This window comes from Neoarius graeffei, chromosome 21, assembly GCF_027579695.1.
Source record: "Neoarius graeffei isolate fNeoGra1 chromosome 21, fNeoGra1.pri, whole genome shotgun sequence".
Lineage (NCBI taxonomy): Eukaryota > Metazoa > Chordata > Actinopteri > Siluriformes > Ariidae > Neoarius > Neoarius graeffei.
The window spans coordinates 11,698,022-11,724,979 of NC_083589.1; the positions used below are offsets into that span (position 1 = coordinate 11,698,022).

At 43.4% G+C, this 26,958-nt stretch overlaps 1 protein-coding gene across 1 annotated transcript in view; it reads right to left on the minus strand.

The window, feature by feature from the left end:
- The window catches only part of stk38l (serine/threonine kinase 38 like), a 57,155-nt gene that overhangs the window by 28,355 nt on the left and 1,842 nt on the right, over nt 1-26,958 (minus strand). Inside the window, exons 2-4 of the mRNA XM_060903873.1 lie at nt 9,367-9,506; nt 3,891-3,942; nt 2,808-2,930 (exon numbers count right to left, since the gene is read on the minus strand). Coding sequence (XP_060759856.1) covers nt 2,808-2,930; nt 3,891-3,942; nt 9,367-9,494 — 303 coding nt within the window. The 5' untranslated portion in view covers nt 9,495-9,506. The remainder of the gene's footprint in view (nt 1-2,807; nt 2,931-3,890; nt 3,943-9,366; nt 9,507-26,958) is intronic.

Below are 26,958 nucleotides of genomic sequence, written 5' to 3' on the forward strand. Positions count from 1 at the left end.
ACGGTGAAGAGAAAATATTTTCGCCCCCAGCCAAATTCAAGGCACGGATTTGGGAGCATTTTGGATTTACCAAACAACAGGTAAAGGCGGACCTGGACATGACACACGCAGTTTGCAAACACTGCCGAATGAAAGTTAAGTACTGTGGCAATACTACAAATCTGCACCTCCACATGACCTGACATCACGCTAGCATTTCGCAAGTAAAGAATGCTAGTGGTAGCACAACGACACAAGCAAATCTGACGGCGGGGTTTCAGACGAAATTTCCCCCAACATCACCAAAGGCTCAAAAAAAAAAAAATCACTGCAGCACTATTATCCTACATATGCAAAGACTTGCGTCCATACAGCTCAGTTGAAAACGAAGGCTTCGAGAACTAATTGAGGAATGTGAGCCACGCTACACTATACAGACTCGTCGCTTCATAACAGAAACCGCTGTGCCTCGCTTGTATGCCGAGGTAAAACAACACATAATCGAATGTTTTTAATGTTTTAAGTTTACCTTTATCAAAGCCATCTTTTTTTGCACTACAGCCTTGTTAAGGCCATGTTTTAAGCAGGGCTTTGAACCGGTTCAAGGAACGAAAACGAAAACCGGGAACTTTTTCTATTTCACATGGAACAGAAACGAAACCAGAAACTTTATTATTTTTTATGTTCTGGAACAGAAACGCTTATTAAAAATAATGGTAACCGGTTAATAACGGTTTTTATTTCGTTCCTCAAAGTTTCCGTAGCCTACAAATAAAAGTCATTCTTCTCCTACGCAAGTTTCTATGACCCGCTGGGGTTCACTTCCTGTGTGACGTTCGCTGACTGAATGGAGAGAGCGGGAGGGTGGACTACTATCATGTCTCCACATGATAAAGTGAGTAAGTGCATTACTGAGTGTCTCTGAGCAAAGGAGAGCCTGAACAATGCAACCTCCCTATTGGCTGTTTATTGGCTGTTTGTAAAAATGTATCAATTGTTGCCCTTCCCACGGGAATCATCGCGGGCTCGAGAGACGAGACCTGACGAGTTAGTTCGTTGGTAGCAGAACAAAATGTCTGGACACAAATCGGGTTTTCAGAAAAGGAAAGAAAATAAACGGAGGGTCGAAAATACAAAAAAGGAGGCAGAAAATGCAAAACGAGTTTTAAGGTAGGACAAATGGTTACTTTTCTGAGGCAGCCCGCCGTGGCTGCCTGCAGGCTAATTGATTATAGCCCATTTAGTTAAAATAGTTGATATAAAATGTTTATAGTTATAGTTATGTGATGGCTGTCCTGATTTAGACACTTTTTTTTGGGGGGGGGGGTTGCGCGATGTTGCACCCGGGTCCAGATTAGGGCAGAACCGGCCCTGGCTACATTTCAGGTGTAGTTTGTTTTATGTATGTATGTACTTGCATAGATGTGTACTTGGCCTTCCAATATGGCGCCTAACAAAATCTCGCGGCGCGGTGACGTCATGCGGTAGCCCTCTATAGGGCCTGACTAGCCTTTGGTAACACACTAAACGAATTATCTTTCATTTTTGGCACTTTTTCTGTTTGTGTAGATGGGAAGACATACTGAGAATCCAAATCGCCAACATTTGAAATAATTATTGTTTTGAATTATTTCTTGTCTTATTTAATGAAGGTTGTAATAGAATTAGCCTACATTTGGCTTAAGCTGGATGAGACAGAGACATAATTTTATAGCCATTTGTTAAACAGCTGACAGGGAACGTAATTAACCGTTCCGGGAACGAAATTTTTTTGTTCTAACCGGTTCGGGAACGTCTATTTAATGGTGGAACCCAAAACCGGAAACGTTAAAATTCCGTTTCTGTTCGGAACGGACCAATAGGAAAAAAATTCTGGTTCAAAGCCCTGGTTTTAAGTTTACTTTTTTCAAAGGCAGCTTTATTTCTGCACTACAGCCTTGTTAAGGTCATGTTTTACATGCACTACAGTGTAACTGTTGCTCTACAGCAAAATAAAAAATAACATTTGGGTATACATATATCTGTTTTCTTAAAAATGTATGCTAAGTAATGTGAAATATCGGGATATGTATTGCCTTGAAGACCATGTATCAGGATGCACATGTATCGCAATACGTATCGTATCGTGACCCCTGTATCGTGATGTGTATCGTATCGTGAGGTTGTTGGCAATACCTACCCCTACTCCAGACTCCCTTGGGATTTTTCCAGACGCGTTTTATTTTTTTCTGCTGTAGACACATGGCCTTGGGCAAAATCACCCTTCTGGATGTGTGTGTAAAGGGACAGACTTTCATATATATATTAAAAAAAAAAAAAAACACGAAGTTGGTCCAGGATATGCACTTTAAGCCTGCATGCTTTTATTTACATGCAGTATTTTAAAGCCGAACATATCAGGGATAACCTGTTAAACATTTCCATCATAACGTTACGTTATACAGCCTGAACCTGTCGACTCTTGGTAAAGCCCGGATGCGTATCAGGAGGGTGGGTTCACCTCAGTCATGGTTTTACCATGTTGTACTAAGTGTGTGGTGTCTGAGCACTTTGGACCAGCAATCTGTGTGATGAGATTCAGCCGGAGAAAACAAACAAACCAACCATCGAGGCTGTACTGAAATAAAGAACTGCAAGTATGGAAATTTCTGGAATCAACCTGTTTTTCATCTTTTAGAATTGAAAAAGTACCAAATGCATCATGAAACCCAAATACGAGCTAAATAAACATAACTGTCTCCTTGTGTTTCTGTGCCAGAGCTGAATCGTTCTGAAATAAGAGCACATTGTTCGAGATCAGTAAAGCACGCCTATAAATACACACTGACCTCTCCGAAAGCTCCCCTTCCAATGACTTTGAGTGACTCAAAGTCACCAAGCCCCAGTCGAGTTCGCTTTAACCTCAGAAACTCCGTCTCCTTACGAGCATGCTGGGAGCGCCTCGTGATCTTCTACAGTATGAACACACACACACACAAATTTCACACTGAGATTAAAGCTAGACGGCCTTTCAGGTTTCTCAAGTGCAGGTCATAAAAAGAATTTTCCCCGACGCCCAATTATCTTGGTTTAGTGACCGAAAGCGACCGAATTCTAAATCGCAGACTTCCATGTGGCCCTAAATTCTCCGCCATTTTTTCCTGCTTCACCATGACCCAATTCAAGATACTACATCACGCATCACATCACGTACTGGGCTTTCCCTGTTCACGCACGGCATTGTGGGATACAAATTTGAAACAGGAGAGAAAAATGGAGGACGCGAGTGTGCGAATGAAACGTGAAAGACCGAAACGGAAAGCGAGAAGAAAAGACGTTATGTTATATACGAAGGAAAGGAAACGCAGGACCAAACTAATAAACATCGGCGCTCAGCGAGCACCTCAAATTATCGGTCTCAAATTAAATAACTTCCTAGCCACCGAACGACCCGATATTCTGTAAGATATTACAGAAATAAACACGTCACAATGACCATATTTCAGACAGAACTAAATTTCACCAATTTTATGAAATCGAAAAGCCGTCTAGCTTGAAGTAACGATACATGCACACTGTGTATCATTTATAAAAAATAAATAATATCTGAAAAAAAAGTGTCAGTGTACTGCATTTAAACATTTTGGAATTTTAGCATTTTACAGACTAACTTGCATATTTAATACAGTACGAAACCTAATTCAGGAGATTGCAACTGACCTATTACCAGTGAAAATTTCTCTCCAGATTAAAACCGTTCCTTTATGCTGAAAAATACACTGTTATTAGAAATGATGCATAAGGAGTGGAATTTAGTTTCCTCCATGGTCAGGATCTGATCAAGATCTGACATCTGGCTGAAAGCTGATTCACTAAACCAGGAAATGGATCTGTAGATGAATGAAAAGACGATCCATAAATGTGTAGTTCACCTCTTCATCAGGTAAGCCTTCCTCTTCCATCACCTTCTCCAGTTTCTTCTGCCTGAAACCAAAGTTCATTTGCTGTTACATCTTTAGAAAACAGAACGCAACAGACATCACGCTGCAATAGTGTTTTTTTTTTTTCCCCAGAAAATATTATTATAAGCTCCAGAAAGTTGTTTTTTTTGGCGTATAAGGAGGACATCAGTGCTATCTTGCTGGAAGAAAGTAAAGGTTTGAAGCAAGTCAGAAAACTATTACCAATAAGACACTAACGTTATTATTAATTAGCAGATTAGGAGAATTTCTTCAGGATGTTTCAAGTGTCAGTAGTTTCGATGTTCCCCTAACGTCCACTTACTCTATAACGCTATAATGTTTGGTTTTATGATCCAAGAACAATCATAATTCACTTTACATGACCACTTTCTGGTCTCTCTTCATCCCTTCAATGAACTCAATTTACGTTTTTCCTTTCTTTCTCTACCGTGCATGTTTTTTTCATCATCATTTGGTGTAACCACTCACGTGGTATAAATAAAATCATTGATACAGTATGTTCAAGCTGATTTTAATTCTCTTAGAGTTTTATAAAAATATGCATGCATGTTATTAGGGCTGTAACGATACACCCAACTCACGATTCGATTCGTATCGCGATTTTTGACCCACGATTCGATACGCCCACGATTTTTTTAAAATGTTTTTTTAAAGTAGTAAATTTGACTTATTAACATTTACTTACTTACATTAACTATTTAATAACAAATAATTCAGACCACTGCAGAGAATGAGTAATATGTATGCAAAAATGAACAAATGTATATCCAAAGACTGTTTTATTTCTCAAAATAATACTGTTGAGCCGGAAGCTCTGTTTTTTTCGGTTCTGAAAAAGTCATTTTTCCAAATCGTGTAAATCCGTTAAGATTTTTTTTGGGGGGGGGGTGGCTCTCTCACTGTCTCACTCTCATAGGGCCAATGATTTTCTGTGATCGCGGAAAACAGATGGAAATTACGGAATTTTTATGGTGAAACATTGCTCGCGTGTCAAAATGTAACTGCCGCAGAAGGCTTCCGCCCAAGCAGACATGCCTTCAGTGTTGCCAGATATTGCTAACGTTTTCCACCCCAAAAATATGTTCAGAACCAGCCAAAAAGCACCTAAACCCGCCCAATCTGGCAACACTGCATGCCTTTCCGGTCAAGTGATTGTGATTGGCTTGTGGCACACCTAGCCAGCCAATGAGCTGCTTGTTTACAGATTCGCTCCCCGCGTCTCAACCAGAATGGCGACCGCTTAAAAGAAATGAATGCTCTGCCAGTGGCGAGCGTGGACGTTGCGTGACTCGCAGAAGATTGTCGCAGGTCGGCGAAAAAACGACTTACTAATAGATATAAAAAAAAAAAGTAATTTAAGTAAGTTTAAAATGTAATTTAAATAAAAAGTAAAGTATTCATAAATTGAAGTTTGGAAGCGCCTCTGTTTTTGGGCTGAGGAGAAGTTTGAAAGGGTGTACCGCAATTCTGCCTTCTTGTATCGCGATACGGATCGTGGCTCTGCGTATCGCGATTTCGATACGCATATATCGTTACAGCCCTACATGTTATTGAACAACTGCTTGCAAAACTTCGTCAAAATTGTAAGCGGATTACGAAGAAAATATTTCGAGGGTAAATCAGTCACTTTTAAGACAATCACCGTATAATGTCGATCAAAAAAAGTGCACATACGTAATTACATATTATTTTAAGAGTAATATACTGGCGTGTGTATACCACATTTTAAATCAATAATTGAAAAATATATGCTTGATTTCTACACATTTTAAAAATTGCCTTTTCAAAATGCTTATTGATCAGTTATCCGTGTTTAATTACGGCTCGAGATATCTTATGTCCTGATATATTGTAGATGGTTATGGTTCAGTCCGAATCCAAACTTCTTTTCAGGTGTGCTTCATTACGGTTTTATTTAATAAGTAAGTAAGTAAATAAATAAATAAATAACTTTCACCAATTTGGGGCGGCACGGTGGTGTAGTGGTTAGCGCTGTCGCCTCACAGCAAGAAGGTCCTGGGTTCGAGCCCTGTGGCCGGTGAGGGCCTTTCTGTGTGGAGTTTGCATGTTCTCCCCGTGTCCGCGTGGGTTTCCTCCGGGTGCTCCGGTTTCCCCCACAGTCCAAAGACATGCAGGTTAGGTTAACTGGTGACTCTAAATTGAGCGTAGGTGTGAATGTGAGTGTGAATGGTTGTCTGTGTCTATGTGTCAGCCCTGTGATGACCTGGCGACTTGTCCAGGGTGTACCCCGCCTTTCGCCCGTAGTCAGCTGGGATAGGCTCCAGCTTGCCTGCGACCCTGTAGAACAGGATGAAGCAGCTAGAGATAATGAGATGAGACTTTCACCAATTTTGCAGAAGTCATTTTTTCCTTATAAATCACAGTCTTTTCACTGAAGCACATCCTGTACACTATATTTGGATCTTGTAATAGCAAATAGGTGACAAAACTGCTTGTGCTGAATCACTACATATCTGTGGGCGGTGCAAAGACATACAGATTATTACAGGTGCCGATTTGCTGCTTTCCCCCCCCTTTAACAAGATTTGCCAATCCTGCTCGTTTAAAAAAAAAAAAAAGCTGATCCTACTGGAGATGCAACTGAGACATGAAAACACCAGGAGTAAAGAACTGAATGTCTTAGTCATCCGTCTAGATCAGGGGTCACCAAACTTTTTTCTCTGGGGGCCACATTGTTGTTCCTGACTGTGATGGGGGGCCGGGGTCGGGTCAGCTATATAACATAGAATTGTATGACCCAGACAAATATGACCACCAGCAGGCCTCATTGTGTAGTAGAGATTACTAGCCTGGCACAGCCATCCCCACTACTATATCCCCCCACGCTACTATATCCCCCCACGCTACTATATCCCCCCACGCTACTATATCCCCCCACGATTCCTGGCACATATTTGTTTATCTTTACTAGTGGTTTGCAAAAGTAGTAATCGAGTCTTCACACTTTGTTTTAATTTGAAATACCACAGATATTCCATTTATTTATTTTCTAATAAAAATTACATCAAAAGCTGTCAAGGTAAGAAACATCTGCCTAGTTGAGGTGATTGACACTGGCAAAGGTGAGTGGAAAATTATAAATTGTAGGTAGGCCTGTTGATATTATTAATAATATTAATAATAATTGTGTGCAGCACTTAATAAAGGTCAAATAAATAGGCCTATAAAATAAATACATTAAAAAAAAGTGAAATTATAATAATATAAGCAATAGATCACAGCAGTTGTGCTGTGTCCTGCACGTCATTGCTCTCATCCATGGCCAAAGCAAAAAACTCGAATTCTGATGCTTTCTCATTCAGCTGGTCATACACGTCGTCCCCCAAATCTTCGGTTCGCCTGGTCATAGTAGGTGCGGAGAGACTCACCGCATTGAGCGCATCCTTCTTGTCGGGACACACCTCCTCGGCCACAGCAAGCATGCATACTTTAACAAAGTCCCCATCAGTAAACGGCTTTCCATGGGTAGCTAGTAGGTGAGCTACCTTATAGCGAGCTCGGACAGCAGCCTGGTTGATCTGGGTTTGGGGAAGGAATACATTCTGTTGTGCAGCCAGTCCGCATTTCACCCTCCGAATCCTGCCTTCTCTTGTTTGCCCTCGCAAACTAACATACTCTTTGTGACGGGTTTCGTAATGACGACGCAGATTATCACATCACATCACACATCACATTATCTCTAGCCGCTTTATCCTTCTACAGGGTCGCAGGCAAGCTGGAGCCTATCCCAGCTGACTACGGGCGAAAGGCGGGGTACACCCTGGACAAGTCGCCAGGTCATCACAGGGCTGACACATAGACACAGACAACCATTCACACTCACATTCACACCTACGGTCAATTTAGAGTCACCAGTTAACCTAACCTGCATGTCTTTGGACTGTGGGGGAAACCGGAGCACCCGGAGGAAACCCACGCGGACACGGGGAGAACATGCAAACTCCACACAGAAAGGCCCTCGCCGGCCCCGGGGCTCGAACCCAGGACCTTCTTGCTGTGAGGCGACAGCGCTAACCACTACACCACCGTGCCGCCCACGACGCAGATTATATTCTTTGAAAACCGACACACTTTCTTTACATACAAGATAAACTGCACGGTCCTTACACTGAACGAAAAAATAATCGGTGGTCCACTGTTCTTTAAAAACTCTGCACTCTCTGTCAGCTTTTCGCTGACCGCTAGCCATTTTGCTGTCCTGAACACTGACAGTTCTCTGCGCGTGCGCTGCCTGTCAACTGCTTGATCGCGAGCATATGATGAAAATTCGGAAAATACGAATAGTTCATTTTATAACTAAATATCAATTTTAATTGATAAAAATCAACAAACTACAAGATGCAGACATATTATTTGCCAAAAAGCAATTAAAAAAAAAAAAAAATAGGCCATGACCACTTTTGGGGATTGCCTCATAGGGCCGGTTCAAGTGGTGGGGGGCAGAGGGGCTGGAATCGGCCCGCGGGCCGTAGTTTGATGACCCCTGGTCTCCATCATCCCAGACAGAAGTCAATACCAATTCTGGCTTTGGGATTGATTACTAACATGAAAATTCTAGCAGGCAGAAAGAAAGAAAGAAAAAAAAATCCGAATTTTACCAAAAAGCCCTTCGCAATGTTGGGGAAGAACCACATATGGGTGTGATGGTCAGGGGTGCACATACTTTTGGTAATATAGTGTATATGTAATCCCTCTCAGGATTTTAAATAGAGGCCCTCATGAAACCCAAAGTTACAAGTTTCCTTGAAGAAACTAAGATTTCTGTAGCAAAGCGAGAGAACAGTCACCTTGTCCTGCCTTGAACCCAGGTCTATAGGGTGCCAAACCTGCACCCTGACCACAAGCCAGGCTCACTGGCATGGCAGTCAGAGCACATACTTAACTGTAGCAACGGGCACCCCTTCGGGAGGCGCGCCCATGCACTTCACACACACACGCAGGCGTCCCTCATGCATCCCCTAGCCGTACTTCTCCCATACCAGGGTGCCCCACACACCCGTGCTTCACCCATCTGTGGGGTCCCTTGCACAGGGGCCACCTATCTTGGGGGTCCCTCATACGGCTCACACACAGGGCACGCCTCCAATGGCCTCCTGGCAAGCCATCCCACTTCTGACACCATCTGTACCTTATCTGGTCTTGAACCCAGGTCTACAGGGTGCCAAACCTGCACCCTGACCACAAGCCAGGCCCATTGGTATGGCAGTCAGAGCACATACTCGACTGTAGTGACTGGCACTCCGTCACAATTTCCTTCAGAGGAACGACCAAAGAACCTTTTACAGCTTCTAGGGTGAACGCGTTTCGGTTCATCCACGGTGCCAACAATCAGCTTTCAATGATGGATAAAAACAAAAACACACATGACTGAGGTTTTAAATGCAGAGTTATAATAAACATGTACCTCATCTCCCTCTCCTCATGCTGGGTAAGCAGGGTGCTGTAGAAGTTCTCCAGTGTCAGTTTGGCCACAGTCACTCTCTCTCTGGTGTGGTTACTCATCGGGAGCGGTGCTGCCATGCCTCCTGTCATGGCCAAACTATTCTATAGAGGCAAGAGACAGCCGTTAGATTTTTCAGTCCGCTAAAAGTGCTGACAATAAAGAAGCAAATATCTGAGCTGTGGTCTTGTTTATATCATACACTCACCACCCACTTTCTTAACAACAAGTGTACATCTGCTCATTCATACATTTATCCAATCAGGAAATCAGAAGCAGGAAAAACTGTGACATCAATGACTTTAACCATGGTATAGTTGCTGGTGCCAAAAAAGCTGATGTAATTATTTCAGGCACTGCTGACCTTTTGCAGCAGTCTCTACACAGAATGGTGCGAAAAACAAAAAACATCCAGTGAGCTCCAGTTGCGTGTGGAAACCTCTTGTTTGAGAGGTCTAAGGAGAATGAGCTGACAGGAAGGCTACAGTAACTCAAATAACCACTCTTTACAAATGTACTGCACTGAAAATCATAGGCACAACAGATAGAACCTTAAAGCATATACGCAGAGCCATGGCCTCACTTTCGTTCATAAATGCCTTGAGACCTCAAGAATGGCACAGGAATAGTTTTAAGCGTTAACAATAAATCTAATATAGTAATTTTTACAATTAAAGTGATTTATATACCGTCGGTAGCGGTCTGAGCGAATGACCTTGACGTCCGTAACGTCACAGCAGGAAGTCTATCGGTCTCACCATTTCCGCTATACTAAAACAGAGCTGACTGCAACTCCGATCCTCCATTTTGAGCTCATTTAATCGCCATGCCACGTAGATGTGTTGCTGGCCGGTGCAGCAACACGACAGAAGCTGGATTTACATTGCATTCATGGCCCAAGAATGTTCAAACTGCAAAGATTTGGACGCGTTTTGCGAGAAGTTCACGGGCACATTGGGCGCCTACGAAGTGGTCTCTCTTCTGCTCTGCACATTTTACTGAAGACTCGGACGAAACCTCTGATCTGTTGAGGACCGTTGGCTATAAGCCCGTATTGAAAGAGGATGCAGTACCAACAATTAAAGAAAAAAAAAAAAAACTACAAGAAAAGTATTTATTTTATTTATTTTTTTAAAAAGGAAAGTGAGTTCAGTTGCGCCAGTCCTTCCGGAGTGAGCAGAGGGTGTTGCTAAAACCCGAGACGGGACATATCGCTCGGGCAGTGACCTCCCCACGGTTGTTGCTAAAACCGGTGACATCCCATTCCGTCCCGGGTTTTAGTAATTGCCTGAGCCCAGCAGTAATGGCGGAGTACTCAGTATGAACAAAAGTAAATGAGTGGAGCAGCCGTCTGATTTCTAAACTGGATATCGCTGCCATCTCGCCCTTACGTGGAAGAAGTGAATGAACGGAGAACTGAACGAACAACTCAAAGTCAGATTGTTTCAAAAACAAATCGGCCACAAGATCGGCCTTCAAGAAGCAAGAACACAGACGGGCAAGCTCCGACTCTCATATGGATTAAAAAAAGATTTAATTTGCTTCAGAATGTGATCGTCTCAGTTCATCTGATTATTTAATTAGCCTTTTACGTTTTATCAGTGAAAATGCATGCATGTACATGTATGTTGCATAAGTTATAACACCCATCCTGTTTTAATAAGCGTCAACCAACAATCAATGAAGTCAAATCAGTCAGAAGGGGTGTTCACACGGCACATATTTGCATCGATGCTGCACCGATGTATTTTGTTGCGATGTATCTTACACCGGTGTAAATTTTGTGGAGCGTTTACACGTCACAAACCTGCTTACTAGAGAGGAGCGTGTTAGCACCGGTGCAGCCCTACTTGCGATCACACGGCAGTTTTTGCGACCGTGCTATACGATAGTAATAATGCGGAAATGAAATATGCGCATGCGTGAAAATGTACTTCCTTTTCCCGGTTGTCATGGCATCACCAAGCGCCGGGAAAACAACGTGGATGAAGACACCAGTGTTGCCAGATACTGCTGACGTTTTCCAGCCCAAAATGTGTTCAAATCCGCCAAAAGGCACTTAAAACCGCCCAATCTGGCAACACTGGAAGACACGCAGTTCTGTTGTTGTTGATATTCGCCATTTTGGAAGCGCAAAATACCAGGATGCAAATTATGCAATGCCCGTATGTAATCAACTCTTGTCACGCGTAGCGAGTCTACCCCTGTAGCGTTCAGACGTCCCATTTTATATCGGTGCTGCCCCGCAAACTAGCATTTACTCTGGAGTAAATTTCTTAAACCACCTCCCGAGCAGGGTTAGATTTGCACCGGTTTAAGCAGCTTTCAGGGGCTACACCGCTATAACTTTGTACTGTGCTCTAGTAAAAGTTGCCGTGTGAACACCCCTTTAGTTGAGCAAGTCGGTAACGGTATTTCTTACTTTCACCATAAATTTTTATTTATATGACTTTGGTCTATAGCTATAAAAGGCCTCGGCCTTAAAACTGGTTACCGCCGTGACGTCACGCGCTCAGGGCTGGCTGGCTCAGCGGGGCAGCTCCGATGCCAACTTTGCGGTCGATTTTAATTCTCAAAAATGTATATATATTTTTTATTCCCATTTATGCAGCATACAAGAGTCAAGAACGGAGATACTATCCACTCAGAAATTTATTTAAAAATAAAAAGGCTCTGCGTATCTGCTTTAAGGCGAATGAAGCTACCGCAGAGCACATCAGGTTCCTCTCCTGCTACATTGAATCTGAGGCTACACTGGGCGAAGTTTCACCCAAAATGGACCGTTAAAAGATGAGAAAAAAAACATAGCCTGGTCTTTTTGTCTGAATATCATCTGTCTAGTTTGGGCGAGTCTGTACCCAGTGCAGCCTCAGATTCCTGGTCAAGGCTGACAGGCGTGGAACCTGATGTGAGTTTCTGCTGCTGTAGCTCATACATCTCCAGGATCGACATGGACATCCTGAGATGCTTATCAGGGTTATAACGAGAGGTTATTTGAGCAATCATTGACTTTCTGTCAGTTTAAACAAGTCTGGCCATTCTCCATGCAGTGAAGGTTTTGTTTTTCCCCCCATTATTCTGTGTAAACTATATAGAAGGTTCCATAAATAAATTGGGAGAATGCTTTTACTGTTATATTATCTTGTGTCTCGATTATCTTGATCTACAACGCCATATCAGAAAATGTTGGGACAGTATGGAAAATGCAAACAAAAAAGAAAGCAGTGATTTCTAAATGGACTTTGACTTGTATTTCATTGCAGACAGAATGAACCCAAGATATATTTCATATTTTGTTGGTCAACCTCATTTCATTTGTTAGCATACATCCATTCTCGCATTTCAGTCTACAACACATTCCAAAAAAAAAAAAAGTTGGGACGAGGGCAATTTAAGGCTATTAATGAGCTAAAACAATTAAATAACTGATTTGAAACAGCTAAATGTCGACAGGTGGAGTTGTATACGCAAATGCCAGTTTAAAACTTGACTGTACAAAAAAGTAAGGCCAAGTTTACATTAGACCGTATCTGTCTCGTTTTCTTCGCGGATGCACTGTCCGTTTACATTAAAACGCCTGGAAACGGGAATCCGCCAGGGTCCACGTATTCAATCCAGATCGTGTCTGGTCCGGTGCTGTGTAAACATTGAGATACGCGGATACGCTGTGCTGAGCTCTAGCTGGCGTCGTCATTGGACAACGTCACTGTGACATCCACCTTCCTGATTCGCTGGCTTTGGTCATGTGACGCGACTGCTGAAAAACGGCGCGGACTTCCGCCTTGTATCACCTTTCATTAAAGAGTATAAAAGTATGAAAATACTGCAAATACTGATGCAAATACTGCCCATTGTGTAGTTATGATTGTCTTTAGGCTTGCCATCCTTCCACTTGCAAGTAGTAAGTGACGCGCATGCCCGACATGCACTGAGATCACACACACAGCGGCTCAGTCCCGAATCACTGCTCGTGCGCTTCACTCGCGCGCTCTGTGAGCTGTGCAGGGCCGGAGTGCGCACCCTCCAGAGGGCACTCGCTGTTCAGGGCGGAGTGATTTGGAGCGCAGGATGCCTGCGGAGCCGGGTGTATCCGTGTATTGGCGTTGCTGTGTGCACGCGAATCGTTTTAAAAACGTTAATCTGATGATCCGCTGATACGGTCTAATGTAAACCCCACCTAAGCCTTTCTGCAGTGTCCAGAAGCACCATCGATATCTCTGGGCTCGGAGGCATCTGGGATGGACCATCACACAGTGGAAACATGTATTGTGTTCAGATGAATTAGTATTCCAGGTCTTTTTTGGAAGAAATGGACACCGTGTGCTCCGGACCAAAGGACCATCCAGACTGTTACCAGGAACAAGTCCAAAAGCCAGGGGGGAGAAAATCACACGGAGCTAGGTCGGGTGAGCAGGGAAGTTGCTCCAGCACAGTGATGATGTTCTTGGCAAGGAACTGCCGGATGCTCAGGGCGTCGTGAGCCGGCGCATTGTCGTGGTGAAGCAGCCACGAGTTGTCCTGCCACAACTCTCGCCTCTTCTCGTGCAATGAACGAAGCAAACGCCGCAGGATCTTTTTGTAGACATGCTGGTTGATAGTCTAACCCTGTGGCAAGAACTCTATGTGGACGATGCCCCTCACATCGAAGAAGCACACCAAGTCCTGTTACTTTTCTGACACACCTCGTATGATTATTTTATTATTTGAGTATTAAAGTAGTTCTAACTGTACACATTAAGCAAGCACAGAGTAACACTCTTTATAATTTGCATTGATCAAGAGCAACTCCAAGGATTTCATGAAAAATGCAACAAAAACTTCAACTTATGCTGTATAATCAAATATTATGATCATGGCTGACTTTTTGGTGGTTGGCCTTAGATTTCACTCACTGAGTGTCTGAATCAGGAAAATGAACAAAAACACAAAACATTTATATCATGCATTATTTATTTGGTTGACCTTTCCACATCACAAGAAAGAAAATAACAATGATAAATGTTTGGCGCATAACAGCATACAAGAGGTCAACTGAAACCTTCTAGCATTTACATTTCACACAACATTATGAAATTTTGTCTGTTAAAAGGAAAAAAAAAACTAATCAGGAAAGTAATATAACTATTTTAAGTAGTGACTAAAATTACTCAAGTCATTATAAAGGGAGGGCGGCACGGTGGCGTAGTGGTTAGCGCTGTCGCCTCACAGCAAGAAGGTCCGGGTTCGAGCCCCGTGGCCGGCAAGGGCCTTTCTGTGCGGAGTTTGCATGTTCTCCCCGTGTCCGCGTGGGTTTCCTCCGGGTGCTCCGGTTTCCCCCACAGTCCAAAGACATGCAGGTTAGGTTAACTGGTGACTCTAAATTGACCGTAGGTGTGAATGTGAATGGTTGTCTGTGTCTATGTGTCAGCCCTGTGATGACCTGGCGACTTGTCCAGGGTGTACCCCGCCTTTCGCCCGTAGTCAGCTGGGATAGGCTCCAGCTTGCCTGCGACCCTGTAGAACAGGATAAAGCGGCTAGAGATAATGAGATGAGAAATAATCGCCTGGATGTCGATAATTATGGAACGGTGTCACATGATCTGATATGCTAAGTAATCGCAAATCAACTCTTTTTTCCAGTGGAAGTTTGAATAATTATTCACGCACAATTTACATACTGAAAAAGTCTTTTCTGCTTTTGCAGTTGCCAAAAGATCGATAAAGTGTCGATAATTGTAGCCGCCGCTTGAGTCCTTATCTGAATTATACCTTTACTTGAATGATAAGTTACAACACCAAAACACCGTCGCATAATAAAAAGTATTGCACATTTTCAGACCTTAAAAAACACTGCCAGTACAACAGAATAACTAGATAGAACTCGACGCCAACGGTGTCGATAGGAATGCCTCCGCCTTATTAAGTTGTGATTTGGGGATGGACATTTGACCTCACAGTAATCTTGACCTGGCGAAATTACTTGTATCAGCCTTGGAGTAGAGGTCTGCGCGGGTCGGATTTTTCAGTCCCGCTCCCGCCCGCAAGGAATTATGATTTTTCAGTCCCGCTCCCGCCCGCGCCTGCCATATTTTGTCCCGCTCCCGCCTGCAAATCCCGCATGATGCGGTCGCGTCATTTCTCAGGAAAGTTCTTGTCTTGACACAGCGTGATGGTGCCCCGCCCCCTACTTTGAGTGGATTTGAGCATAAATATCTACAGCTCACATTCGTTATTATTTACCTTGTTTCTGAATTCGGAATGTTGAAATGGCAGCATGTACTGTAGACCTAATAATAATAATAATAATAATTATTATTATTATTTAAGTAGGCTAATCATTTAAGTATGCACTCTCCCGTGGTGCGTCTCCTGTGAATAATTAGTGTGAAAGGAGAGATGGATCGCACTCTTGAACTTATTCTTTTAGTTACATTTCTTTTCAGTTGTTTTTAGCAGCAGAAGGAGACAAACGTTTCGGCTGTTGCCTTCATCAGTGTCTCTAATAATAATAATAATAATAATAATAATAATAATAATAATAAACAATAAAAAAAAAAAAAAAAGACAGGCGAGCACGTAATTCCAAGTGGAAATTTGGTATATTTATTGTTCAGCCATACAAAACATTAGGCTAACCCAGTTTACATTTGTAAAGCATTTCTAACTAAAATGTCCGATTTCAGGACTCTTGACTTTTTAACGGTAAATGTACCTCTTTTTAAAGCAGCACTTACTTTTGAAGCACTGTGAGCTTCAGTAAAGGAGCTCTGCTCTTCTGCCATGATCGGAGATCTCAAACACGGAAGAGGAAAGGAATCGGAAACGTACGAGAGTTATTTATCCTCTCCTGGATCAGAATCAGAATCAGAATTCTGATGACCAGCTCATCTAAGGTGTCATTGAGGCATCATGTTAGTGTGGGTCACTGGAGGCTGGGTGTGAACGGCGAGTCATTAGAGTGATCAAAGGATTGCCTGTTAGGGTGATCAATGGCAAATTTAAGATGCCATTCCTCACTCAATCTGGCAATCTGACTCTCTCTGCAAATTTAGGCATCTTAAAATGTTTTATTAATGCCAAATAAAATATTATTATATATGATAGACATAAATTAATAATTTATAAATTTTATTTTAAACATGTTTTTAGTTAGCGGGACTGCAGCTTATCACCTCTCCCGCCCGCTCCCACATATGTGCACTCCCGCCCGCGCCCGCATATGTGCACTCCCGCCCGCAACGAGCTTTCAAAATTTGTCCCGCGCCGCACTGCTTTGCGGCGGGTCCCGCGGGACTCCCACGGGAGTGCAGGGCTCTACCTTGGAGATATTGTGTTCACAAGGTTTTCCGACAGACATTTGACTTCACAGTGACCTTGCCCTTTTGATCTCAAAATCTAATCAGTTCATGTTTGTCCTCAAATGCACAAATAGTGAAAGTTTGGTGAAATTCCTTTCATTCGCCTTGGAGATATTGCGTTCACAAGGTTTTCGGACAGACATTTGACCTCACATACCCCTTTTCCACCAAATCAGTTCCAGGGCTGGTTCGGGGCCAGTGCTGGTGCTGGTTCACAACTTGTTCAACTTGTGAGCCAGCTGAGAACCAGTTTGCTTTTCCATAGCTCGTGGTGCTAAGGGGAGCCACGTCATTACGTCGCTGCGTTTGCATAAACCTTGGCGCGAATATCGAAGCAACTACAACACAGAGAAGAAGCATCAACAACAACAATAATGGACGACTTCGCGTTTGTACAGCTGCTGCTTCTCGTCGCTTAAAAATGGCGACCTTTCGTGGTCTTGCGATTGTTGTTGGTCTTAACAACTCCGCCCCCCCGCTGACGTAAGCGGTTCTCTCCTCTGGCCCAGCAGAGAGTTGGTGCTAGCCTGGAACCGGTTTTTCTGGCCCCAGAGCCAGTTCTTTGTCAGTGGAAACAGAAAACCTGGTTCCAAACTAAGCACTGGCCCCGAACCAGCCCTGGAACTGCTTTGGTGGAAAAGGGGCAAAAGTGACCTTGACCTTAGACCTTTTGATCTCAAAATCTAATCAGTTCATGTTTGTCCCAAAGCGCACAAATGGTGAAAGTTTAGTGAAATTCCTTTCATTAGCCTTTGAGATATCGCGTTCACAAGGTTTCGGGACGGACGCACAACCCAAAAACATAATGCCTCCTGCACCTTAGGCCAAAAAAAAAAAAAAAATTACCTTTGTTTCGGGTTTCCCGACCGACCCATTGAAATGGAACCGACTGTGCATGTCTAAATGCCAAAATATGAAAAAAAACATTTCTGTTTCGGGTTTCCCAACCAACCCTGAAATTAGCTGGCAAATCTATTTTATCAGATTTTCTAAAACATGTACACGTTGACAAAAACGAAATGCTTATCAAACATTTCACCACAGTCAGACTAGAATATCGCCGGCGCCATATTGAGGCTGTTCCAGCGCACCAACCAATCAGCGTCCACGTTACATACGGGACGGGAAGTTGCTGTTGCTAGCGTGAGAAGATGGACGCCGAGAATGTTGTCAATATTTTACAAGATTCTTGGAAACACGGAGGAGGATTGAACATGTTTCATGTTTTGGATACCCGTAAAACAGTGGTTTTCAAAGTAGGGGCTGCCAGGGGGGCCTCAGAAAGTTGGAGGGACGATAAAAAAATTGCGAAAAAAATTTTTTTTTAATTATTAAATATATTGTAATTAGTTTTTTAATCATTATTATAAAATATAATTATTAATAATAATACATCATATCGAAACGTTTGCCATGCTCATCTCTCCGATTGCCTGTGACGTTGCGGTTTGCGCCATTTATCAAGCTGCTTTGCTCCTCAAGCTAGCGTATTGCTAGCGCAAAATGGACAGGTTTTTGAAGAAGAGGCCGAAAGAACAAACCAACAGCTCTGCGAGGCACTGGTCACAAAAAGGATGGATAACGAGTTGAATCAGGTACTACAGGAGGTTATACAAGTAGTGAATTTGATTAAAGCCCGTCTCATGAAACACAGACTGTTTACCCTGCTTTGTAACGAGATGGGCGCTCGTTTTGAGCGGCTGCTGCTTCACTCGAACGTGCGCTGGCTGTCACGGGGCGCAGTTTTGAACCGTGTCTATGAGCTGCGGAGGGAGGTTGCAGAGTTCCTCTCATCTGAAAAGCATCAGCTGGCAGATCGGTTCACCGATGCAACCTGGATCCGCAAACTTGCATACATGTCAGACATTTTCCAGCATCTAAATGTACTGAATCAAAGCATGCAAGGACGTGACGCGTACATACTCCAGGTGCAAGACAAAGTGCGTGCTTTTTCCAAAAAGATCATGCTGTGGTCAAACAAGCTCCAGGAGGGAGTTACAGAAATGTTGGACTACTTCACCAGGAGCTGCTGTCATGTGATGATTTGGGCTCCGTCTCTCCATTGATCCATTCCCACCTGGAGCACCTCCAAGGATATTTCAAAGACTATTTCCCTGACCTCGAAAACACACATTTAAACTGGGTTAGGAACCCCTTTGCCCCCGGTGTCGGTTCTAGTCTGGACTTAAAGTCACAGGAGGAGCTGACTGAGATGACAAACTCAGGGGATTTAAAGATCTGATGACACGTTTTTGACATCTTTGGCGATGTTCTATAACATAAAAAGTAATTCCCGATGATCCATATATTAATTCACGAAGGCGCCTATTTTACAAGTTACGATAAAAAACGTGGCTATTTGGGCAAATTTGACGGGGCTGCAGCACCCAGGAGACGAATGAGGAGGAGGGGCTATATGACGTCATCGAAAGAATCTTCCTCCTCACTTACCAGTTTGTTGTTGATGTGACAGGTGTTCAGTTTGTCATTATTAGTATTATTATACATTTTATATAGTTATTATGCCTTCGCGTTGTGTTGCCGGCTTTTGCTCCAAAACCCACAAGGATGGGGTAAGTTTATTCAAGTTTCCCAGAGATCCCGAGCTGCATGCGAAGTGGGCGAAGCAAGTCAGGCGCACTCGTGACATGTGGGAGCCCTCACCAACATCCGTCCTGTGCTCTGAACACTTCGATTTGGATTGTTTTGACACCCTTCCCAGCTTAAAAGAATCTCTTGGGTGTGCAGTTCAGCACAAACGTGTGTTACTACCATCAGCAGTACCTACAGTATTCCGGAGGGGGTCTACTAGTAGCTATGCCGGATCCAGCAGTCGCCTGGATATTTTGCTTCATTCAAGGATAAAACTAAGAAGCCATAAACTAGAAGACGTGCCTGCCAATATTATCCTAAATGTATCACGGATCAGGCATAGTCATAAGCTTATTATGTTAGCCGTTTGCATGCTCCATTAGCAGGCTTTCGTCTAAACTGGGGAACAGGGGCGCTGCGCCCTCTTACTCTCGGCGTGCGCCCCCTTACCGACTCCGTGAAAACATCCCAGCAACACTACGTGACAATGTGTCTGATCATCAAATATGTTATAATTGCTCCAAAAATATTCCAATCATAGTAGATAAACTGCCAGACGGTGCAAAAACAATCCGAATTGGCGTTTTCCAGACTGAGGCGCCATGTTGTTTAGTTGTTTACTTGTTGCGGCTGCTCTCGCGAGATTTGACATGGGTTACATACAAGGTCAGCTGACTTGCAGAGCGAGATTTCTCGAGACTGAATGACCTTTCACCCACCGGCGCGGGAGCTTTTGACAGAAGTAGTTCGCGAGTTGTTTTTGTTGCCACTTGGGCATTTAAAGATGTCATCCCGCGGCACGAAACGGAAGAAAGCCGAAGACTGTCCGGGGCAGAAGAAGATTACTTCTTTCTTTTTCAATGTTGACAGACAATTTGTTACAATTTCCCTCTCAGATAGCCTCAGAATGTCCCATTGGAGCATTTTTCAAAGGCTTTGCAAGGCGGAGGGACAACCGGCACCATCTCCCCCCCCCTCACCATGGTGAGCGCCCTCATACTAAATTTTTCTAGAAAAAACCCTGATTAGGAACTATGTATTCAGTGTAGCATACGGCTTACATGATATAAGCAGTGTTTACACATGCAAAACAACAATACACAATATTAAAATATTGATTCCATAACATTTTGAACAAATATGGGTTGACCTGGGCGGCACGGTGGTGTAGTGGTTAGCGCTGTCGCCTCACAGCAAGAAGGTCCTGGGTTCGAGCCCCGGGGCCGGCGAGGGCCTTTCTGTGCGGAGTTTGCATGTTCTCCCCGTGTCCGCGTGGGTTTCCTCCGGGTGCTCCGGTTTCCCCCACAGTCCAAAGACATGCAGGTTAGGTTAACTGGTGACTCTAAATTGACCGTAGGTGTGAATGGTTGTCTGTGTCTATGTGTCAGCCCTGTGATGACCTGGCGACTTGTCCAGGGTGTACCCCACCTTTCGCCCGTAGTCAGCTGGGATAGGCTCCAGCTTGCCTGCGACCCTGTAGAAGGATAAAGCGGCTAGAGATAATGAGATGAGATGGGTTGACCTACCAATCCTTGTTATCCAACCTTGTGGTGTTCGTCAATGCTGGGCTGTCTGCCTGTCCGCTGTCCATCTCGGAGTCGCTCTCAGATTGGTGCACAGTAACAGGTTCAAACCTGTACGGTTGGATGCACCCGTGTTCATCATCATTAGATTCTTCCGATCTATCCCACTCACAACACAATTCTAGACTCCCAGAAGAGGAAGAGCTAGCACTAGAGAGTTCACCGGCGTTTTCATGCGCCATTTCCATTGAGTAGAACAGCCAGTGAACCGCAGCGCGTTCTTCCGCTGACGTCACAACATGGCCGCGAGCCACGGACCCAGTTTTCTTGTGCTGGCCAATTAAAAGTTGGATATTCGCGTAACAGCAGCTTCTTTTCACGTAATTATAACAGAAATCTAACATGTTTGCCATGTTGTATAGTTTATTTAAGAAATTGCATAGAGTCATGTTCGTGTCATCAGATCTTTAAAAATGGACTTTGAGGCTCTTCCCCTGTCTAACTACTGGCTACATGTACGGTAAGAAAGGACTATCCCAGCTCGGCTGACAGGACATTGAAATGCCTTCTCCCTTTTGCAACAACCTACTTGTGTGAGTCTGGCTTTTCAACTTTAAAGGCACTCAAAACCAAACATAGAGCACGTCTACATGTGGACAACGACATGCGTATGGCACTGACGGAGATTAAGCCCAGGGTTGACAAACTGTGTAGGAGCCACCAAGCCCATCCCTCCCACTAGTGTAAACCGTCTGTCACTCCCAGACACACACACAATTGAGAGTGGTTTGATTTCTTTTGTGCTGTTCTTATCAACAGTTTGTTGAAAAGTTTATTGTTCAGTGCGAAAATATTTGTGTTGAAAACATGTTAATAATATTCTTATGCTAAACAAATGTAACAATTATTGAATATTGAATAAAAATAAGAGAAAACATTCTAAAAGTTGATGTTTCTTTACATATTTTGTAGCACTGTCTGTGGGTTTGCAAAGGGGGTCCCCGGCCAGAAGCTAATGCTGTTTGGGGGGCCTTGGCATGGAAAAGTTTGGGAACCCCTGCCGTAAAACATTTGAAGATATTGAATCCGACTTTGCATGTTTGTCAACAACAAATCTGGAGATATCGATGTCAGAATCAGCTAAAGGGCCATGGACAACTTTGGAGAACACTGACCAAATGTACAGACAGCCACTCAAAAATGTGTTCGGTGTTTTCAAGAATCTAAAAGTTTTGAAGTTGAAATGTATACAAAATGATTCTGAAGCAGCTGCTGAACCCCCAAACAAGAGAGCACGAACCAATGCATTTGATATCATGATGAAAGCTACATCCCATCGTGCCAATTATTCTCTGCCCAGCAAAAAAGTTGCCAGGTAAGGTGGTCTATTGTAGAGGTCTGCGCGGGTCGGATTTTTCAGTCCCGCTCCCGTCCGCGCCCGTATTGTGCAGTCCCGCTCCCGCCCGCAAAGAATTATGATTTTTCAGTCCCGCTCCCGCCCGCGCCTGCCATATTTTGTCCCGCTCCCGCCCGCAAATCCCGCATGATGCAGATGTTCGCGTTATTTCTCAGGAAAGTTCTTGTCTTGACACAGCGTGATGGTGCCCCGCCCCCTACTTTGAGTGGATTTGAGCATAAATATCTACAGCTCACGTTCACGTTTGTTATTATTTACCTTGTTTCTGAATTCGGAATTTTGAAATGGCAGCATGTACAGTAGACCTAATAATAATAATAATAATTATTATTTAAGTAGGCTAATCATTTAAGTATGCACTCTCCCGTGGTGCGTCTCCTATGAATAGTTAGTGTGAAAGGAGAGATGGATCGCACTCTTGAACTTATTCTTTTAGTTACATTTCTTTTCAGTTGTTTTTAGCAGCAGAAGGAGACAAACGTTTCGGCTGTTGCCTTCGTCAGTGTCTCTAATAATAATAATAATAATAATAATAATAATAATCTCATCTCATTATCTCTAGCCGCTTTATCCTGTCCTACAGGGTCGCAGGCAAGCTGGAGCCTATCCCAGCTGACTACAGGCAAAAGGCGGGGTACACCCTGGACAAGTCGCCAGGTCATCACAGGGCTGACACATAGACACAGACAACCATTCACACTCACATTCACACCTACGCTCAATTTAGAGTCACCAGTTAACCTAACCTGCATGTCTTTGGACTGTGGGGGAAACCGGAGCACCCGGAGGAAACCCACGCGGACACGGGGAGAACATGCAAACTCCACACAGAAAGGCCCTCGCCGGCCACGGGGCTCGAACCCGGACCTTCTTGCTGTGAGGCGACAGTGCTAACCACTACACCACCGTGCTGCCAATAATAATAATAATAATAATAATAATAATAATAATAATAATAAAAAACAATAAAAAGACAGGCGAGCACATAATTCCAAGTGGAAATTTGGTATATTTATTGTTCAGCCATACAAAACATTAGGCTAACCCAGTTTACATTTGTAAAGCATTTCTAACTAAAATGTCCGATTTCAGGACTCTTGACTTTTTAACGGTAAATGTACCTCTTTTTAAAGCAGCACTTACTTTTGAAGCACTGTGAGCTTCAGTAGAGGAGCTCTGCTCTTCTGCCATGATCGGAGATCTCAAACACGGAAGAGGAAAGGAATCGGAAACGTACGAGAGTTATTTATCCTCTCCTGGATCAGAATCAGAATTCTGATGACCAGCTCATCTAAGGTGTCATTGAGGCTACGTTTACATTAGACCGTATCTGTCTCGTTTTCTTCGCGGATGCACTGTCCGTTTACATTAAACCACCTGGAAAAGCCGGGAAACGGGAATCCGCCAGCGTCCACGTATTCAATCTAGATCGTATCTGGTCCGGTGCTGTGTAAACATTGAGATACGCGAATATGCTGTGCTGAGCTCTAGCTGGCGTCCTCATTGGACAACGTCACTGACATCCACCTTCGTGATTCGCTGGCGTTGGTCATGTGACGCGACTGCTGAAAAACGGCGCAGACTTCCGCCTTGTATCACCTTTCATTAAAGAGTATAAAAGTATGAAAATACTGCAAATACTGATGCAAATACTGCCCATTGTGTAGTTATGATTGTCTTTAGGCTTGCCATCCTTCCACTTGCAAGTGGTAAGTGATATGCACTGGGATCACACACACAGCGGCTCAGTCCCGAATCGTGGCTTGTTCACTTCACTCGCGCGCTGTGTGAGCTGCGCAGGGCCGGAGTGCGCACCCTCCAGAGGGCACTCGCTGTTCAGGGCGGAGTGATTTGGAGCGCAGGATGCCTGCGGAGCCGAGCGTATCCGTGTATTGGTGTTGCTGTGTGCACGGCTAACGGTTTTAGTGTAAACGCGAATCGTTTTAAGAACGTTAATCTGATGATCCGCTGATTCGACGTAATGTAAACGTAGCCTGAGGCATCATGTTAGTGTGGGTCACTGGAGGCTGGGTGTGAACGGCGAGTCATTAGAGTGATCAAAGGATTGCCCGTTAGGGTGATCAATGGCAAATTTAAGATGCCATTCCTCCCTCACTCAATCTGGCGATCTGACTCTCTCTGCAAATTTAGGCATCTTAAAAGGTTTTATTAATGCCAAATAAAATATCCAGCACAAATTATATATGATAGACATAAATTAATCATTTATAAATTTTATTTTAAACACGTTTTTAGTTAGCGGGACTGCAGCTTATCACTGCTCCCGCCCGCATATGTGCACTCCTGCTCTCGCCCGCAATGAGCTTTCAAAATTTGTCCCGCGCCGCACTGCTTTGTGGCGGGTCCCGCGAGTCCCGCGGGACTCCCGCGGGAGTGCAGGGCTCTAGTCTATTGATGCCAACATATATTATTTTTGGACAGAAAAAATCTGCAGAGTTAATTCAGGACTGTGACAGCATCAAAACTCAGTTAAATCTTTTCATGACATGGTTCATTGCTTGTTTAGATATCCTGAACCTCCAAGGCTTTCAAAAAAAGTTTTTAGCACTGGTACCTGTGATATTAAAGTAGAATGTCACGGAATCCAAGTTTGTGCATTTCAAACAATTTTTACTAATATTTACAAATGTGTTGTGATAGTGAAATAATTTAATATCGATGGGTAAAAATTTTTCTAAAACCCGACCCTATTTTATCATCTCTCAAAAAAAAAAAAAAAAATCCCTACCTACCGAGCAAAACTCAAAACAGCATGAAACCCTAAACGAAGTATTGATTTTTTTTTTGGCCTTATGGTGGCGGAGGCATAAAAAGTGGAAGGTTTTAGACTGGCCAAGTCATCAGAAGGGGTGTTCACACGGCACATATTTGCATCGATGCTGCACCGATGTATTTTGTTGCGATGTATCTTACACCGGTGTAAATTTTGTGGAGCGTTCACACGTCACAAACCTGCTTACTAGAGAGAAGCGTGTTAGCACCGGTGCAGCCCCACTTGTGTTCACACGGCAGTTTTTGCGACCGTGCTATATGATAGTAATAACGCGGAAATGAAATATGCGCATGCGTGAAAATGTACTTCCTTTTCCCGCCTTGTTTGTGATTGATATATCAAAAAAACATTTGTCTGGTTTATACTTCTCCAGACAAACTTTCTACGTTGTGGTCTATCAGACACCGTAAAAGGGTAAAAGAGAGAAAGGAAACGTTGCGCAAGTACAAGAGAGCACGAAAACAACGCATTCTACAATTCATTCGGCAACAAATCGACGACTTCGTGTCGTTCATGGCCATGTGGACGGTTATCATGGCATCACCAAGCGCCGGGAAAACAACGTGGATGAACAGGGTGTAGCGTTCAGACGTCCCATTTTATAATCGGTGCTGCCCTGCAAACTAGCATTTACTCCGGAGTAAATTTCTTAAACCACCTCCCGAGCAGGGTTAGATTTGCACCGGTTTAAGCAGCTTTCAGGGGCTACACCGGTATAACTTTGTACCATGTGAACACTCTAGCGGGGCAGCCCCGGTGCTACACCGGAGTAAAAGTTGCCGTGTGAACACCCCTAGAGCAGTGTTTCGCAAAGTGTGGTCCGCGAGGTGATCTACAAATGTAGTCAGCGTTTTCAAGATAAGCTAGCGTATGCTTTGTAACATTATTAGAAAGTTAAATTTATCCAATCTTGTTTTTAACGGCAATCAAACGGGCCTGTAATTTCATCATTATTATTATTTAAAAAGCGTTCTGCATCTGAATTTGCACCACATAAAACTTGTAGTGTGCACGTGCTCTTATTCCGCCTCTCGTCTCTAGGCAACAGTCACCTCACAAATCTCTACCTCACAGGCAAACAGACCTGAAAACAAGCAAATGAAAATTCTGAACATATAATAGGCTAATCCTAACTAGCTCATGTTCGTGGCGATTTTTTTAATTTACTGAAAGTGAAACAACAAGGATGGAGACGTGGCTGACAGGTTCAGTTAAGAGGAAAAAACCTGACACTACCGACACAAGCATCAATAAGGAGAAAATGCAAAGAAAAGAAGATTCAGTTAGCACTGAGTCCCCAACACAGGAAGAACAAGAAAAACAAGCTCAGCAGACTAAACCAACGGCAAAGGTGAAAAGAAAATACCACAATGAATATCTAAAGTTGGGATTTTTCTGGACTGGGGATTCTGAAGATCCCAATCCCCACTGTGTCCTGTGCTGTGAGATTTTAGCCAACGAGGCAATGAAGCCAGCGAAACTCAAGCGCCACATTGAGACGAAACACAAAGAATGCCAATCTCCGATTAAAGCTGTCCAGCTTGGAACCAGATATTAAATCATTGATGCTTAGTGTGCATCAGCACCACTCCTCCCATTAAGAAAAAAAAAAAGAGTCAGTTTTGAGCAGAAGACAAGTAAGTGTAATCTGTTAAATCTAAAATTTGTTTTGTTCATTTCAGTTCATTCATGTTCCTCCTAATTTTGAACTATTGATATGAAATGTTCTGATTAACTGTTTGCTGAATTTTAAACCTCCATACTTTTGCCTTTAAAAACCACGGAGGATATGGAATGGATAGGCCTTTAATGTATTTAGTTCACCATAATTTTTTCAATTAAAAAAACACCTAATAGTACACATCTCTGTATGGTCCGTGTGTGTGTTGTGTG